This window comes from Ylistrum balloti, unplaced genomic scaffold, assembly GCF_031769215.1.
Source record: "Ylistrum balloti isolate Yb309-2 unplaced genomic scaffold, AGI_CSIRO_Ybal_v1 Utg369796, whole genome shotgun sequence".
Lineage (NCBI taxonomy): Eukaryota > Metazoa > Mollusca > Bivalvia > Pectinida > Pectinidae > Ylistrum > Ylistrum balloti.
In genome coordinates this window covers 869523-889931 of record NW_026781976.1, presented here as the reverse complement: position 1 = coordinate 889931, position 20409 = coordinate 869523, and the positions used below count along the sequence as shown (strand labels likewise).

The 20409-nt window shown below is 38.4% G+C and overlaps 1 protein-coding gene across 1 annotated transcript in view; it reads left to right on the top strand.

The window, feature by feature from the left end:
* Positions 1–20131, top strand: part of LOC132544397 (uncharacterized) — a 69521-nt gene extending 49390 nt beyond the window's left edge. Inside the window, exons 12-20 of the mRNA XM_060207985.1 lie at positions 71–188; positions 3606–3767; positions 4110–4250; positions 13520–13806; positions 14993–15178; positions 15793–15973; positions 16920–17120; positions 18393–18557; positions 19419–20131. Of these exons, the coding sequence (XP_060063968.1) occupies positions 71–188; positions 3606–3767; positions 4110–4250; positions 13520–13806; positions 14993–15178; positions 15793–15973; positions 16920–17120; positions 18393–18557; positions 19419–19627 (1650 nt within the window). The 3' untranslated portion in view covers positions 19628–20131. The remainder of the gene's footprint in view (positions 1–70; positions 189–3605; positions 3768–4109; positions 4251–13519; positions 13807–14992; positions 15179–15792; positions 15974–16919; positions 17121–18392; positions 18558–19418) is intronic.
* The last annotated feature ends 278 nt before the right edge of the window (positions 20132–20409 follow it).

Below are 20409 nucleotides of genomic sequence, written 5' to 3'. Positions count from 1 at the left end.
TATTTATACATATGTAGTTGCTTTTCTATAACAAACTTATATATAAATCAGTACCCAATATCTTCCCCAGGTTTTTAGTGATGGCACCCTGTACTTTGACAATGTAGGAGTGCACCATACTGGTAACTACACTTGTTATGATCGTGATCGTCCAGGACTTAAACAGATCCACCAACTACATGTCCAGAGTAAGTTCTAGCTGTCATCTCATTCTTATCAACTGCTTTCTTACAATTTACACCGTAAAAACAATCCAAAAGGAGACAATTTTACCAAAATTTACCTTCAAGTTACTGCAAATGTACATAGTCTTACACAATCAAATTTTTTGTAAATTAGTACAATCCTTAATTAGTACATAATTACAATAATTTAGTGAAATAATTGCTAAACATGAATAAACAATATACAGAACAATTAGCACAGTCATATTTTAGTACAATATTTTCAGAGAAAATAGCATTTAAATGTACTTATGTTACTTCATGATACTGTATTGTTCCTGTTGTGACCAGACAGCAGATTAGTTGTAGATACTATCATGTTCGTGTTGTGACCAGACATCAGATTTGTTGTAGATACTATCATGTTCTTGTTGTGACCAGACATCAGATTTGTTGTAGATACTATCATGTTCGTGTTGTGACCAGACATCAGATTTGTTGTGGATACTATCATGTTCGTGTTGTGACCAGACATCAGATTTGTTGTAGATACTATCATGTTCTTGTTGTGACCAGACATCAGATTTGTAGTAGATACTATCGTGTTCGTGTTGTGACCAGACATCAGATTTGTTGTAGATACTATCATGTTCGTGTTGTGACCAGACATCAGATTTGTTGTAGATACTATCATGTTGGTGTTGTGACCAGACATCAGATTTGTTGTGGATACTGTCATGTTGGTGTTGTGACCAGACATCAGATTTGTTGTGGATACTGTCATGTTCGTGTTGTGACCAGACATCAGATTTGTTGTAGATACTATCATGTTCTTGTTGTGACCAGACATCAGATTTGTTGTAGATACTGTCATGTTCGTGTTGTGACCAGACATCAGATTTGTTGTAGATACTATCATGTTCTTGTTGTGACCAGACATCAGATTTGTTGTAGATACTATCATGTTCGTGTTGTGACCAGACATCAGATTTGTCGTGGATACTGTCATGTTCGTGTTGTGACCAGACATCAGATTTGTTGTAGATACTATCATGTTCGTGTTGTGACCAGACATCAGATTTGTTGTAGATACTGTCATGTTCGTGTTGTGACCAGACATCAGATTTGTTGTAGATACTATCATGTTCGTGTTGTGACCAGACATCAGATTTGTTGTAGATACTATCATGTTCGTGTTGTGACCAGACATCAGATTTGTCGTGGATACTGTCATGTTCGTGTTGTGACCAGACATCAGATTTGTTGTAGATACTATCATGTTCGTGTTGTGACCAGACATCAGATTTGTTGTAGATACTATCATGTTCGTGTTGTGACCAGACATCAGATTTGTTGTAGATACTGTCATGTTCGTGTTGTGACCAGACATCAGATTTGTTGTAGATACTATCATGTTCGTGTTGTGACCAGACATCAGATTTGTTGTAGATACTATCATGTTCGTGTTGTGACCAGACATCAGATTTGTTGTAGATACTGTCATGTTCGTGTTGTGACCAGACATCAGATTTGTTGTAGATACTATCATGTTCGTGTTGTGACCAGACATCAGATTTGTTGTAGATACTATCATGTTCGTGTTGTAAACCAGACATCAGATTTGTTGTGGATACTGTCATGTTCGTGTTGTGACCAGACATCAGATTTGTTGTAGATACTATCATGTTCGTGTTGTGACCAGACATCAGATTTGTTGTAGATACTGTCATGTTCGTGTTGTGACCAGACATCAGATTTGTTGTAGATACTGTCATGTTCGTGTTGTGACCAGACATCAGATTTGTTGTAGATACTGTCATGTTCGTGTTGTGACCAGACATCAGATTTGTTGTAGATACTATCATGTTCGTGTTGTAAACCAGACATCAGATTTGTTGTAGATACTATCATGTTCGTGTTGTGACCAGACATCAGATTTGTTGTAGATACTATCGTGTTCGTGTTGTAAACCAGACATCAGATTTGTTGTAGATACTATCATGTTTGTGTTGTAAACCAGACATCAGATTTGTTGTAGATACTGTCATGTTGGTGTTGTAAACCAGACATCAGATTTGTTGTAGATACTATCATGTTCTTGTTGTGACCAGACATCAGATTTGTTGTAGATACTGTCATGTTCGTGTTGTGACCAGACATCAGATTTGTTGTAGATACTATCATGTTCGTGTTGTGACCAGACATCAGATTTGTTGTAGATACTATCATGTTCGTGTTGTGACCAGACATCAGATTTGTTGTAGATACTGTCATGTTCGTGTTGTGACCAGACATCAGATTTGTTGTAGATACTATCATGTTCTTGTTGTGACCAGACATCAGATTTGTTGTAGATACTATCATGTTCGTGTTGTAAACCAGACATCAGATTTGTTGTAGATACTATCATGTTGGTGTTGTGACCAGACATCAGATTTGTTGTAGATACTATCGTGTTGGTGTTGTGACCAGACATCAGATTTGTTGTAGATACTATCATGTTCGTGTTGTGACCAGACATCAGATTTGTTGTAGATACTGTCATGTTCGTGTTGTGACCAGACATCAGATTTGTTGTAGATACTATCATGTTTGTGTTGTAAACCAGACATCAGATTTGTTGTAGATACTATCATGTTCGTGTTGTGACCAGACATCAGATTTGTTGTAGATACTATCATGTTCGTGTTGTGACCAGACATCAGATTTGTTGTGGATACTATCATGTTGGTGTTGTGACCAGACATCAGATTTGTTGTAGATACTATCGTGTTCTTGTTGTGACCAGACATCAGATTTGTTGTAGATACTGTCATGTTCTTGTTGTGACCAGACATCAGATTTGTCGTGGATACTGTCATGTTCGTGTTGTGACCAGACATCAGATTTGTTGTAGATACTATCATGTTCGTGTTGTGACCAGACATCAGATTTGTTGTGGATACTATCATGTTCGTGTTGTGACCAGACATCAGATTTGTTGTAGATACTATCATGTTCGTGTTGTGACCAGACATCAGATTTGTTGTAGATACTATCATGTTCGTGTTGTGACCAGACATCAGATTTGTTGTGGATACTATCATGTTGGTGTTGTGACCAGACATCAGATTTGTTGTGGATACTATCGTGTTCTTGTTGTGACCAGACATCAGATTTGTTGTGGATACTATCATGTTCGTGTTGTGACCAGACATCAGATTTGTTGTAGATACTATCATGTTCGTGTTGTGACCAGACATCAGATTTGTTGTAGATACTATCATGTTCTTGTTGTGACCAGACATCAGATTTGTTGTAGATACTATCATGTTCTTGTTGTGACCAGATTTGTGTGTAGATACTGTCATGTTTGTGTTTTGACCAGACATCAGATTTGTCGTATACTGTCATGTTTATGTTGTGATGTCTTACGACATGATATCTGTAATTCATTATCAGTGATTCCAAGAGTTAAGGTGTCCCCTCCCAGTCAGCTGCTTCAAATTAACAATGTTGATGTGTCAATTCACTGCCATGCTGAGGGAATTCCGCCTCCTAGAATTTCCTGGGAAGTCAATGAGAAGCCTCTACCTAAGATACCAAACCACTTCATTAGATCTCGTAAGTATAAACTTCACTAAATACTGCTACTTCATGGATTTTCATACATGATACAGGATAAATTTGTGCACTACCCAGTTCTGTGTTTTACTGTCAAGTTTGATATATCAATTTGTGCAACATTTGACACAAAATGACATGCCATATCCAACTGACTTTCTGACGTTTAATCCTAAAGGGAGATAAAACTGTCTTTTTCAGATATATTGAATAAAGATGATTGGATGGCTTTTTTACAATTTCATCACACTTATGTATAAGAAAAAAAATTCTGTTACCTGTATACGTTTGAGATTCATCTCATTCTCAGAGTAAAGAGAACTTCATTTGTTTTCCTTTCAGACAAGAATGGTACTCTGACAATCTACCATACCGACTATAAGAGAGACACTGGTGCATACAAGTGTATCGCAGAGAACACAGCTGGAAGGGCTCATGATATTGCCACCATCTTCATCCACAAACCCAACGAAACCATGCTCAGTAAGTGACACTATTAAGAAAGAATTCAAATTGCAATGCTACTACATCTCTATACGGTCATAAGGAAGATGTAGTCACAAGTATATATTGGCTGTATTGATTGTATCATGTGACTTTGTAGGTTCTATTTGACAAGCAGATCTGGATTGTGCTCTATACTTGCTTCCAGCATGATTGGCAATGAATTCCAAGTAGTTTTTATCTTGAGAGGCCATGGGCTCTAAGTTACTCTGATAAAACATCTTTGGATTACACCATTGATGGGCTATTGACTCCAAGTACATACAGCCTCCATCATGACGGACCATTGATCTCAAGCACAGCTTCATTCCTGTTTGGCCGTTGATTTTAAGTACAGCTTCCTTTGTGATGGGTCATTAATTTAAGTACAGCTTCCTTTGTGATGGGTCATTAATTTAAGTACAGCTTCCTTTGTGATGGGTCATTAATTTAAGTACAGCTTCCTTTGTGATGGGACATTGATTTTAAGTACAGCTTCCTTTGTGATGGGTCATTAATTTAAGTACAGCTTCCTTTGTGATGGGTCATTGATTAGAAGTATAGCTTTCTTTGTGATGACCATTGATGTTTAAACAGAGTTGTCATCATGATGGACCATTAATTTTAATCACAGCTTTCTTTGTGTACAGCTTCACTGTGTGTATCCTGAGAAGGCCTCTTTATAGAGTGGTATCATATTTGACTCGGCATGTACATTGTAAAAACATCTTTTTTGTTTTTATTCCCTTGTTCCCTTGTCATCTTTACCATCATGTCTTGGATGATGTGAGGTCAAGGTTATGTCATGGATGTTTGGCGGCAAGGACACTTGTAAATAAGGCTGAGGTTAAGGTCACTGGCAGATTATATATGTCATAAAAAAAAGAAATATTCTATACATATTTTTTGACGCTGATGAACGTACTTCAGTGCTGCTTCATATTTTGCCATTCAGTTACCTTTGCTATAAGTTAGTAAAAGACGTTGAATATATTGTATGATGTAGCACTTATTGTATATGTTACGGCAATGCTCATACAAGGAAAGATTTTGGAGTTCGAGGAAGATTTTTAGGTCACAAGAGACAAATTCTCAGGGTGACCTATGGGATTGCCTTTTGTCCAGCATCTTGTGGTGTGCATCATGCATTAAAAACTTTTAACATTTTCTACTTTTTCTGGGAAACCCCTGAGCAGATTTCAATGAAATTTTTCAGAAACCTTCCAAGGCCATATGTGCACCAAATTTGTAAATTACATGGTTGCCATCCCCAGGGGCCTAAGGGGTAGGGCCAAATTAATTGATCCTTCAAAAATCTTCTCAGTAAGGAAGAATCGAATACTCTTCATGGAGTCTTAACATGCTTTACCAAATCATAAATTTCATCACCCAAGGGTATCACATTTACCCCTGGGGGTGGGTAAAGTATACTATAGTTTATATTGGAAAATTTCATTTTTGAGCATGAGTTTATGGGTAGGGCCAGAATAAAAATTAAATTAACTAAAATTTCAAAAAATCATTCTTTCCACACCTAGATAAGGTAGAATTAAAGTATCTTAAAGTGCTTTACCAAAATTGTAAGTGTAAGGACCCCAAGGTCTCACATTTTCCCTAGGGAAGTTGGTAAAGTTTACAGTAGTTATACCCTGTCTGTCTATCTGTTCAGATGTTTTTCATCTGCAAATATGGTCTGGAGAACTCCTCCTAAACTGATGAACCAATTCCACTGAAACTTTGTATCAATATGAAAGACCATAAGTAGATGTGCATGTAACTTTTCTTTTACAAAATTAAGGTTGCCATGGCAACAGGTAACTTTAAGCATGTTTATCAACAAATGACCATTACTCCTTGATCATTCAACAGATGTTATTTGTTATGACATTATGAAACAAAGTTTTCAAGGTCATAGTGGCAGAGGTAAAGGTCAAATTTTGTGTCTATTACTGAGGCATATTTTGTTATAACATTATGGAGCATTTACCATTATGAAGTTGGTCAGAATTAGATAAGGAGTCAAGTGACCAAAGGTTAAGGTAATTGGGTCAAAGGTCAAGGTCAATGTTTGATCTATATCACTCATAGTTATAACTCATTTTTGTAGCCCCTACAGTAATGTTTAGCAGCCCAAAAGTGGGAAGTGTATATATGTATTTATAAGAATATTACAATTTTGAGCATGATTTGTTTATTTTCTATTTGAAATAGTTTAGACATGGGTAAAAATATAAGTATAAAATGACAATTTGATGATATACACATATTGATCCTGACTGACCACATAGGACTGATGGAAGTGGCCAAAAGGGGTCAAATTGACTCAAAATTTCAAAGACCTTTCAATACCCAGATATGAAAAAATTTATTAAGCACTGTTCATAGATGTAAGAATTTGTATAGGAAATTTTATTCTGAAGTGTTATTTCTTCTAATTTAAATGTGTTTAGAAGCCTTAGCATGGGATTGCAAAAAATGTTATACACAGTATGCATTTGCATTATATGTTATCAAGTTATGAGAAAAAAGACTGCATAGAAACTCAGGTGATTGTTAAGGCCCTTGGGCCTCTTGTTAAAATATTTCAATGATGTTGGGATTATTTTAAAAATCACTTGCTAAACTGTGCCCTTTATACTGAAATATTTTCATGATGCATTATGTGACCAAAGAACTATTAGCATAGTTTTCCTACAATAAGCCCAGGGGACCAAAATTCAGTCAAAGTCAGGGAGATGTCCAGAGATCTACTTCCATAGTTATCCCACAATAAGCCCAGGGGGCCGACATATTATTGCTAACTTAAAGTCAAAGATGTTGTTAGCAATTTACCTCCATTGTTATCCTACATTAAACCTTGGCGCCCAATACATAACAGTTGTCTCCAAACAGGGAGATGGCCTGATAACTGGCTGAGAGATTGGCATTACTGCTTAAACCAGTAGCTGCAGTGGCTTTTTGTCAGACAGTGCAACATAACTGTAAAAGGAAGTAGACTGTTGCTGTGTGGTAGTTTTAATTTTCTCATCGGACACTTAAAAAAATGTAAAATTGATGTAGATTTTTGTTGATTTTTGTTTGAGGAAAGAAAGAAAATTGACTTGTACAGATGCGAAACTCAATCTTCCAACCCCATGTTTTAAATGTATACCTACTGGGAGATATGTTTATTATAATGGTTTTACACTTAATCAATACAGTGACACTCAGCTTCAGCTGGAAATTTTCCAGTACAGCCAAAATTTTCTGGTTCTTAAAGTTCTTATATAACCATGTCTGTTATCAGACTGCCTAGCGTCTACCAGTGTTTAGAGAAAGTGATATATGGCAGAAAATATCGCTTCAGTGGAGGCATGGATCAATGCTTTGTTTTTCTTGTTTAGGTCATGCTAATGTATACCAATTGAGTCTCATCAATGAAAACGCTGTAGAAAAAGTCAAGTATTGATTTTTAAATTTTTTCAAATTTATCTTAAAATAAATGAGTACAAATCCAGTCATTCAGGGTATTGATTTCATGTCACTTTAAAAGATAAGGAAATCAGTGACCATGTAACTGACAATCAGTAGAATTGTAGACAAAGACCTTTGGTAAAACTTGTCTGTTAAAATACCTCATCTGGAAATAAAAACAATCGCAGGGGAATTGTAATAGGACAGCATTAAAGACGGGGCTGAAATATTTAACGATGAATAATTCTTTTTGATCACACAATTTCAAAATTGTGCATATCACAAGCATGATGTGAACAGCTGATCACACCAAATTTACTTATGTTAGGCATCATAAAGATAACAGTATCTGTCACATTTTCCCCACGAAACATATTTGTGTGAATCAGTCTGGCTGTCAGTCACATTGTGTCATCAGCTTTACTCTGATATAAAGGCAGGTGTCATCAGCTTTACTCTGATATAAAGGCAGGCTGTCAGTAACTTTGTGTCATCAGCTTTGCTCTGATATTAAGGCTGGCTGTCAGTAACTTTGTGTCATCAGATTTTCTCTGGTATAAAGGCTGCTTGGCAGTAACTTTGTGTCATCAGTTTTACTCTAATATAAAGGCTGCCTGGCAGTAACTTTGTGTCATCAGTTTTACTCGATATAAAGGCAGGCTCTCAGTAACTTTGTGTCATCAGCTTTACTCTGATATAAAGGCAGGCTGTCAGTAATTTTGTGTCATCAGATTTACTCTGATATAAAGGCAGGCTGTCAGTAACTTTGTGTCATCAGCTTTACTCTGATATAAAGGCTGCCTGGCAGTAACTTTGTGTCATCAGCTTTACTCTGATATAAAGGCAGGCTGTCAGTAACTTTGTGTCATCAGCTTTACTCTGATATAAAGGCAGGCTCTCAGTAACTTTGTGTCATCAGATTTTCTCTGGTATAAAGGCTGCTTGGCAGTAACTTTGTGTCATCAGCTTTACTCTGATATAAAGGCAGGCTCTCAGTAACTTTGTGTCATCAGCTTTACTCTGATATAAAGGCAGCCTGTCAGTAACTTTGTGTCATCAGTTTTACTCTGATATAAAGGCAGGCTCTCAGTAACTTTGTGTCATCAGTTTTACTCTGATATAAAGGCTGGCTGTCAGTAACTTTGTGTCATCAGCTTTACTCTGATATAAAGGCAGGCTCTCAGTAACTTTGTGTCATCAGATTTTCTCTAATGTAAAGGCTGGCTGTCAGTAACTTTGTGTCATCAGTTTTACTCTGATATAAAGGCAGGCTCTCAGTAACTTTGTGTCATCAGTTTTACTCTGATATAAAGGCTGCCTGTCAGTAACTTTGTGTCATCAGCTTTACTCTGATATAAAGGCAGGCTCTCAGTAACTTTGTGTCATCAGATTTTCTCTAATATAAAGGCTGGCTGTCAGTAACTTTGTGTCATCAGTTTTACTCTGATATAAAGGCAGGCTCTCAGTAACTTTGTGTCATCAGTTTTACTCTGATATAAAGGCAGGCTCTCAGTAACTTTGTGTCATCAGCTTTACTCTGATATAAAGGCAGGCTCTCAGTAACTTTGTGTCATCAGTTTTACTCTGATATAAAGGCTGGCTGTCATTGACTTTGTGTCATCAGTTTTACTCTGATATAAAGGCTGCCTGTCAGTAACTTTGTGTCATCAGCTTTACTCTGATATAAAGGCAGGCTGTCAGTAACTTTGTGTCATCAGCTTTACTCTGATATAAAGGCAGGCTGTCAGTAACTTTGTGTCATCAGCTTTACTCTGATATAAAGGCAGGCTCTCAGTAACTTTGTGTCATCAGTTTTACTCTGATATAAAGGCAGGCTGTCAGTAACTTTGTGTCATCAGTTTTACTCTGATATAAAGGCTGCCTGTCAGTAACTTTGTGTCATCAGCTTTACTCTGATATAAAGGCAGGCTGTCAGTAACTTTGTGTCATCAGCTTTACTCTGATATAAAGGCAGGCTGTCAGTAACTTTGTGTCATCAGTTTTACTCTGATATAAAGGCAGGCTCTCAGTAACTTTGTGTCATCAGATTTACTCTGATATAAAGGCAGGCTGTCAGTAACTTTGTGTCATCAGCTTTACTCTGATATAAAGGCTGGCTGTCAGTAACTTTGTGTCATCAGTTTTACTCTGATATAAAGGCAGGCTCTCAGTAACTTTGTGTCATCAGCTTTACTCTGATATAAAGGCAGGCTCTCAGTAACTTTGTGTCATCAGTTTTACTCTGATATAAAGGCTGCCTGGCAGTAACTTTGTGTCATCAGTTTTACTCTGATATAAAGGCAGGCTGTCAGTAACTTTGTGTCATCAGCTTTACTCTGATATAAAGGCAGGCTGTCAGTAACTTTGTGTCATCAGCTTTACTCTGATATAAAGGCTGGCTGTCAGTAACTTTGTGTCATCAGCTTTACTCTGATATAAAGGCAGGCTGTCAGTAACTTTGTGTCATCAGCTTTACTCTGATATAAAGGCAGGCTGTCAGTAACTTTGTGTCATCAGCTTTACTCTGATATAAAGGCAGGCTCTCAGTAACTTTGTGTCATCAGTTTTACTCTGATATAAAGGCAGGCTCTCAGTAACTTTGTGTCATCAGCTTTACTCTGATATAAAGGCAGGCTGTCAGTAACTTTGTGTCATCAGCTTTACTCTGATATAAAGGCAGGCTGTCAGTAACTTTGTGTCATCAGTTTTACTCTGATATAAAGGCTGCCTGTCAGTAACTTTGTGTCATCAATTTTACTCTGATATAAAGGCAGGCTGTCAGTAACTTTGTGTCATCAGCTTTACTCTGATATAAAGGCTGCCTGTCAGTAACTTTGTGTCATCAGTTTTACTCTGATATAAAGGCAGGCTCTCAGTAACTTTGTGTCATCAGTTTTACTCTGATATAAAGGCAGGCTGTCAGTAACTTTGTGTCATCAGATTTACTCTGATATTAAGGCTGGCTGTCGGTGACTTTGTGTCATTAGTTTTACTCTGATATTATCCTGTGCAGATGAACTGACTGTAAAACAGACAGAATTTTATCCTGACTTGCTCTGTGTAAAGTGCAGGAAATTAAAGATTTCTGTTGTCAACACATCCCACCTTTTAGAATTAAGATTTAATATCAAAGATATAACCTAAAATTACTATAGCCCCATCCAATGATTGCAGCTAGAATAAGGCAAATATATCCGGAGGATTTTCTCCTTCTAATCAAAGAAACGGATTTCATGACTGATATCGTCTTAGAATTCTATTTCTTGCCAAGATTTCCTGGAATTGATAATGCTACTTGAAACTCTGAATAAAACTTGTCAGTACTGTAAGGGCTGATTTGTTTCATTGATCAGCAGTGTCTGGTGACATGATATATCGACAAGCATGTAATTCCACAGTCAATAGCTCAATCAGGGACTAATCACTGGAAACAAATCCTGCCATTAAATGGATCGACACATATCATCAGGGTCACACACACACAGAGGGAACCAGAATATTGTATACACATATCATCAGGGTCACACACACACAGAGGGAACCAGAATATTGTATACACATATCATCAGGGTCACACACACACACAGAGGGAACCAGAATATTGTATACACATATCATCAGGGTCACACACAGAGGGAACCAGAATATTGTATACACATATCATCAGGGTCACACACACACACACACACAGAGGGAACCAGAATATTGTATACACATATCATGAGGGTCACACGCACACAGAGGGAACCAGAATATTGTATACACATATCATCAGGGTCACACACACAGAGGGAACAAGAATATTGTATACACATATCATGAGGGAACCAGAATATTGTATACACATATCATCAGGGTCACACACACACACAGAGGGAACAAGAATATTGTATACACATATCATCAGGGTCACACACACACACAGAGGGAACAAGAATATTGTATACACATATCATCAGGGTCACACACACACAGAGGGAACCAAAATATTGTATACACATATCATCAGGGTCACACACAGAGGGAACCAGAATATTGTATACACATATCATCAGGATCACACACACAGAGGGAACCAGAATATTGTATGCACATATCATCAGGATCACACACACACACAGAGGGAACAAGAATATTGTATACACATATCATCAGGGTCACACACACACACACACACACACACACAGAGGGAACCAGAATATTGTATACACATATCATCAGGGTCACACACAGAGGGAACCAGAATATTGTATACACATATCATCAGGATCACACACACACAGAGGGAACCAGAATATTGTATACACATATCATCAGGATCACACACACACACAGAGGGAACAAGAATATTGTATACACATATCATCAGGGTCACACACAGAGGGAACCAGAATATTGTATACACATATCATCAGGGTCACACACAGAGAGGGAACCAGAATATTGTATACACATATCATCAGGGTCACACACACACACACACACACAGAGGGAACCAGAATATTGTATACACATATCATCAGGATCACACACACACACAGAGGGAACCAAAATATTGTATACACATATCATCAGGGTCACACACAGAGGGAACCAGAATATTGTATACACATATCATCAGGGTCACACACACACACACACACAGAGGGAACCAGAATATTGTATACACATATCATCAGGGTCACACACACACAGAGGGAACCAGAATATTGTATACACATATCATCAGGGTCACACACACACAGAGGGAACCAGAATATTGTATACACATATCATCAGGGTCACACACAGAGGGAACCAGAATATTGTATACACATATCATCAGGGTCACACACACACAGAGGGAACCAGAATATTGTATGCACATACCATCAGGGTCACACACACAGAGAGAGGGAACCAGAATATTGTATGCACATATCATCAGGGTCACACACACACACACAGAGGGAACCAGAATATTGTATACACATATCATCATGGTCACACACACAGAGGGAACCAGAATATTGTATGCACATATCATCAGGGTCACACACACAGAGAGAGGGAACCAGAATATTGTATGCACATATCATCAGGGTCACACACACAGAGGGAACCAAAATATTGTATACACATATCATCAGGGTCACCCACAGAGAGGGAACCAGAATATTGTATACACACATCATCAGGGGTCACCCACACAGGAGAGGGACCTGTGATAAAGGGGGAGTGTGTACACACATCATGAGGGGGCACCCACACAGGGGAGGGACCTGTGATATAGGGAGAGTATGTACACACATCATCAGGGGGCACCCACACAGGGGAGGGACTTATGATAAGGGGGAGTGTGTACACACATCATCAGGGGTCACCCACACAGGAGAGAGACCTGTGATATAGGGGGAATGTGTACACACATCATCAGGGGGCACCCACACAGGGGAGGGACCTGTGATATAGGGGGAATGTACACACATCATGAGGGGGCACCCAAACAAGGGAGGGACCTGTGATATAGGGAGAGTATGTACACACATCATCAGTGGGCACCCACACAAGGGAGGGACTTATGATAAGGGGGAGTGTGTACACACATCATCAGGGGGCACCCACACAAGGGAGGGACTTATGATAAGGGGGAGTGTGTACACACATCAATGGGGTCACCACATAGTGGGAGACCCAATGAATTTCTACAATTTTATACCTCTACCATGTGGGTGTCTGGAGGTTGATACTGGCATATTTCTTTGTCTTTGTGTGAGAAGGTCATAATGCTACCTGTGTGCCACTTACTTCTTATTTAGGTATTGTTCTATTTACAGGTTACAAAAATATGCCCATTCGACAGTCAGTGTACACCTTCCACAAAAGTGGTTACAATGTGTATGATCCAACTGGTTGTGTGACCCAACGTAGTGTGAAGGCCAACTTTGGTAACCTTCAGTACATCCCTGAGGAGTTGGACAAGGCACCATCCCTGTGCGAAGACAACGGGCCTTGCTTCTGGGGTCATGCCATCAATGTCCTGGACAAATATGTGTACATCAGTCAGCCTAACCAGAACAGAGTTGTGGTCATAGACTCACAGAAGTCCATGAACCCCGTTCAGGTAAGCTGAATCACGGTTTAAGATGTTCCAGGGTGTGAGGGCAAGGTCACATAGTCCTACATACAATGTATACTAGTATTGCTGACTCACAAGATTTTTGTGTAGTGTTTTTTTTGTATGAATAAATTATTTTCTTTATAAGGATTAGATTATATTTTGATGTTATAAGTGCATGTTAAGTGTATCTCAAGTATTTAATTAAGTGTGTATATATGTTGATATAGTAACTGTGTATTGTTTACTTATTACAGTGTGTTTTGTATATTTATATCATAAATGCATATTATTAACTCACCTAGTTCAAAGGACCAAGGTCAGATTATGCAGTACGGCAGTATCTGTCATCTGTCTGTCAGCCAACAATTTTTTAAAACAACTTCTTCTTAACCACAGATTGGATTTTAGTCAAATTTGACAGGAAACGTTTGTAAGTGATGATGACTGAAATTGTACAAATGATGGGGCCGACTCCTTAAGGGGCTGAGAGGCAGGGCGAAAAGGGGAAATTTAGCTATATTGCTAAAAGTAACTTCATCTCTAGAACTTTGCACTGGTCATCACTCATATTGGACTTGTAGAATCCCAAGTTGTTGAGGATTCAAAACTGTAAGAATGATAGGACTAAGAGGTTGAGACAAAAACGGACAATTTGGCTGTTTTACTCTAAATGACTACATCTCTAGAACTGTTGACTGGTTATTAATCATATTCAGTTGTTAAGCCTTTAGAGGAGGTAAAGATTCTAAATTGTATTGTTGAGGGATGGGGTCAAGCATGCTTGGATGAAAGGGATTCAATAATTTCATATAGATGGCTTGTTTGACATACCTGGGGCCAGAGAGGGGGAGGGGAGGTTGGGAATAAGTGAAATAAAGAAAATCCAAATTTGGTCTGAAGCATCATTTGGAGATGATTCCTCAGGGACTAGAGAGGTGAGTCAAATAGGGGAAATATAGTTAATTCTTTGAAGTCATTCTTCTTCTGAAAGAATAAAAACAGCATATTGTCCAGATTTGCATCAGAAGCACCCTTGCTTGAATTAGAATCAATTCAGTATAAACTTTGGATGAACACCATCCATCCTCTTTTCCTTTGGAACAGAGGGTTGGGGCTTGATGAGGAAAATGTTTTTAGTAAATTCTTGAAAACTTGTCTGTTTAATGATGTATGTTTTATATGTTGATAGTTTATTCAAACCGACAAGTTTCCTGTGAAACTGCACTACGTTGAACATCTAGATGAAGTGTGGGTGCTGTGTTGGAATTCAGACAGAAACACAGGCTCAAAGACAATTGTTGTTATCCGTGATGCCAGTAAGGACAGCAGACATCACATGGTGCATACTCAACCTATCGGGTACCGCTTTGACTTGGTAAGAATGATGAATTTCCTGTGATAGATCTCCAGAATGTCTAGTGGTTCTAAGACATGGTATGCTGAAGTGAATCACCTTGACGTACTTCCACAGGGGTCAAATATATGTACATTCAATTCTATAAATAGATTCTAAATAATCAAGAGTTTAAAGGGTGATGATATCAGCCAATATCATACTAGGATACATGGTTATAGTGCGTCTTGAAATCAATCACCTTAACTTTATTTTAACGTCACAAGTAGGAAATTTGTTAAAATATTAATGATAATTAAGTCCACCTTCATCAGATGATGACTTGTTGAAGTCACCATGTATCCAGCAGCTGTTGCACATCCATAAGCAATTCTGGTTAATTGCTATTTCTGGAAAAGCTTTTAATGGATCATTCTCAAATTTCATATGTAGCTTCCCCGTGGGCGGTAGAGTTGCATTGTCTCATAGACAAATAAAGATCAGTTAATGGTAGCTGTGCATCAAGATCCCTTTGTGATCTTGTTATTTTATATAGTTGATCACAACAGCGTTGTCTCAAAACAGTTCACAAATTATTCAGATAACTTTTTCTGAAAAGAAAATAATAACGATTTTATCTTATTTGTTGTATAAAGGTACAGGACATGTTCCTGCCACCCCAGAATGACCTTGGCCATGATTTCCACTATGGTTATGTTATCCACAACGAACAGCGGGGCCTGTTTAAACTTGATTTGGATACCATGCGGTACACAAAGGCTGTCGACCTCAGTAAATTTGACTGTGTCCCCCAGAAAGTGGCATTCATCCCTATAGGTAATATATTTTGTGACTAACCCATCCCATAGGTAAAGTTATGTTACACACCAGTAACCTTTGTATGACTAGCCCATCCCTCAGGTAAAATTCTGTTACTTGCAGGTAATTTTTGTATGACCAGCCCGTTCTGCAGGTAAAGTTCTGTTACAGATAACCTTTGTATGACTAGGCTGTTCCCCAGGTAAAGTTCTGTTACTCACAGGTAATTTTTGCATTACTAGCCCACTCTCCAGGTAAAATTATGTTACTCACAGATAATCTTTATATGACTATCCCATTTCTTAGGTAAAGCTTTGTTACTCACAGGTAATCTGTGTATGACTTGCCCACTCCCAGGTAACACTTTGTTACTCACAGGTAATCTGTGTATGACTTGCCCACTCTCAGGTAACACTTTGTTACACACAGGTAATCTGTGTATGACTTGCCCACTCTCAGGTAACACTTTGTTACTCACAGGTAATCTGTGTATGACTTGCCCACTCCCAGGTAACACTTTGTTACTCACAGGTAATCTGTGTATGACTTGCCCACTCCCAGGTAACACTTTGTTACTCACAGGTAATCTTTGTATGACTTGCCCACTCCCAGGTAACACTTTGTTACTCACAGGTAATCTTTGTATGACTTGCCCACTCCCAGGTAACACTTTGTTACTCACAGGTAATCTTTGTATGACTTGCCCACTCCCAGGTAACACTTTGTTACTCACAGGTAATCTTTGTATGACTTGCCCACTCCCAGGTAAAGCTCTTATATAAGAAGCAATATAAGTTTCAGTAACTCGATCTCCTAGAAAAAAAATCAGACATGTGTGGGCAATCTTTGGCTAATCTATCCTGGGAAAAAGTTCTGGAACTCAAAAAATAGACAAGTTTCTGTGTAGAAGGTTGTGTGATACATAAGTGACATTCTTAACTTTGATAATTTTTTGTGACATCAGGTGGCCATGTTGTTGTGAAATGCATCAAGAGGATGATGGATGACACCCGTACTCTGCAGATCCTGATGGACTACGTCACTGATGTTCCTTTGGCCAACATTACCATGTTTGGTACTCCATATGTGTCACCTGATTCTCGCACCATTGTTACGGTGGATGAGGTCACTGGCAAGGTCAGAGTGGCTACTATTCAGGAAGATGGTATGTATTAGGCTATTCTCACTTACATGGTTTGTTATTAAGGGGTGAGAGATTGTCACACTCTAATGTTCTACTGGTTGTTTTATAAGATGAAGGTGACCATATAGTCATCGTCACACTCTAATGTTCTACTGGTTGTTTTATAAGATGAAGGTGACCATATAGTCATCATCACACTCTGATCTTATACTGGTTGTGTTATAAGATGCAGGTTGCCGTGTAGTCATAGAAACGTCACACTCTAATCATCTACTGGTTGTGTTATAAGATGCAGGTGGCCGTGTAGTCATCGAAACATCACACTCTAATCATCTACTGGTTGTGTTATAAGATGCAGGTGGCCGTGTAGTCATCGAAACGTCACACTCTAATCATCTACTGGTTGTGTTATAAGATGCAGGTGGCCGTGTACTCATCGAAACGTCACACTCTAATCATCTACTGGTTGTGTTATAAGATGCAGGTGGCCGTGTAGTCATCGAAACGTCACACTCTAATCATCTACTGGTTGTGTTATAAGATGCAGGTGGCCGTGTAGTCATCGAAACGTCACACTCTAATCATCTACTGGTTGTGTTATAAGATGCAGGTGGCCGTGTACTCATCGAAACGTCACACTCTAATCATCTACTGGTTGTGTTATAAGATGAAGGTGGCCATTTAGTCCTCATCACCCTCTTATCTTGTGTTATAAGATGAAGGTGGCCATTTAGTCCTCATCACCCTCTTATCTTGTGTTATAAGATGAAGGTGGCCATTTAGTCCTCATCACCCTCTTATCTTGTGTTATAAGATGAAGGTGGCCAGTTAGTCCTCATCACCCTCTTATCTTGTGTTATAAGATGAAGGTGGCCATTTAGTCCTCATCACCCTCTTATCTTGTGTTATAAGATGAAGGTGGCCATTTAGTCCTCATCACCCTCTTATCTTGTGTTATAAGATGAAGGTGGCCATTTAGTCCTCATCACCCTCTTATCTTGTGTTATAAGATGAAGGTGGCCATTTAGTCCTCATCACCCTCTTATCTTGTGTTATAAGATGAAGGTGGCCATTTAGTCCTCATCACCCTCTTATCTTGTGTTATAAGATGAAGGTGGCCATTTAGTCCTCATCACCCTCTTATCTTGTGTTATAAGAACTTCTATTCTATTGATGGATACTTGTTTATCTTTTGTGTGATGTTTGTAAACTATTTTACAGTATTAGCCCTGACTATGTTTGTTTATGGGCCATACAACAACATGAAATTGAAGAGTGTGTCCTTTGTTTTAGGTCAGATCAAGAAGGGTGTTGAGGTGAGTGTGGCTTCCTCCATCAGTGATGTCACCTTCTTCCCATCTCAGGTCAACACAGGATATGACCTCTACCTGACCTCACAGGACCAAGCTGAAGTCTTCCATGTGAATCTGATTAACGGAAAAGTTACGACCATCAAAGGTAAAGCAGGGATTCCAAGTAATTATCACTAGTATTTAGAAACACCATTCCTGAATTAGAATTATCATCATTTTCTGCTCCTCTCAGTATCAAAATTTAGATTCCAAGTGAAACATAGGGTAACAGAAGGTCAAAGTTCACATTGCTTGTTGTGATATTTAATGTGTATGATCTGTGTGAATAGGGATTTAAGGTGCAAATAATGGTCAGTTAATTTATCGTAGACTCCATGATAATGTCCTGGAGATGGTCAGTTAAATTATGGTAGACTTAATGATAATGTCCTGGAGATGGTCAGTTAAATTATGGTAGACTTAATGATAATGTCCTGGAGATGGTCAGTTAAATTATGGTAGACTCCATGATAATGTCCTGGAGATGGTCAGCTAAATTATGGTAGACTAAATGATAATGTCCTGGAGATGGTCAGTTAAATTATGGTAGACTTAATGATAATGTCCTGGAGATGGTCAGTTAAATTATGGTAGACTTAATGATAATGTCCTGGAGATGGTCAGTTAAATTATGGTAGACTTAATGATAATGTCCTGGAGATGGTCAGTTAAATTATTGTGGACTTAATGATAATGTCCTGGAGATGGTCAGTTAAATTATGGTAGACTTAATGATAATGTCCTGGAGATGGTCAGTTAAATTATGGTAGACTTAATGATAATGTCCTGGAGATGGTCAGTTAAATTATGGTAGACTTAATGATAATGTCCTGGAGATGGTCAGACTGACATGAGAACTGTAATGATGATCCATGGAGGGGTTATTAAATATCTGGGATATTCTAGAAATAATGAAGCACACTGCCATCTCAGCTGAGGTCTAATATTTCTATATGTTCCTCTACAGATGCCGAAGATCCTAGAACTGTACGAGTATGGCCATGGTCCCAGGCAACACGCTCCATAGTGCATGGGAATGTGTTCAGTGAATTCCTTGCTACACCATCGGAGTCATCACTGGTCATTGTTAATGGACGTGACATGCATGTACACTGTAAATTTACAGACTTAGACAGCCCCGATTCTGTCCTTTTCTCTGTATCACACCTCGGCTGAACATCTTGTAATCTCAATACTATTTTTCTATACACTTATTATGAAACATAAATCTAATTTTATTTCAGAATACCACAAAATATGTAGGTAATAGCCTTGTGCTAATTATTGGGTACAAAACATTTTCTGCGTAATAAGATATTGCCTGAAATAGCTGTACAAAGAGAGGATCCAAGGAGACCAGGCTTTGAAGGGTGCAAAAATGATCACAAGTCTGTCAGCTAAACTTCATTCTAATCCCATGTGTGTTATTGAATGATTAATGGAAATATTATTTTCCATGAAAATAATAACATTTTGAAACTCAGTTTAATTAGGTAGTTAAGAGAAATATCCATTACATGATAAAAATTTGATATTATCAGAATGGTAGAACTGGGTATCCTCTGATTCTACAGTAAACTTGTCAGTCCCTGGTCTAGGTGGATTCTTCGTTTCTTTTACATGGAGCTACAGGCTCTTCATGAAAAGTTATGCTAGTCAATAGAACTTAACACTAGTCAATATGGGGATACAATGATGTTCTTCAACATGGGAATACCCTAATGGTTTCCAACATGGGGATATCCTGGTATTCTCCAACATGGGGATACCCTGGTGTTCTCCAACATGGGGATACCCTGGTGTTCTCCAACATGGGGATACCCTGATGTTCTCCAACATGGGATACCCTGATGTTCTCCAACATGGGGATACCCTGATGTTCTCCAATATGGGGATACCCTGATGTTCTCCAATATGGGGATATTCAGATATTCCTTAACATTCAGATTTACTATCTT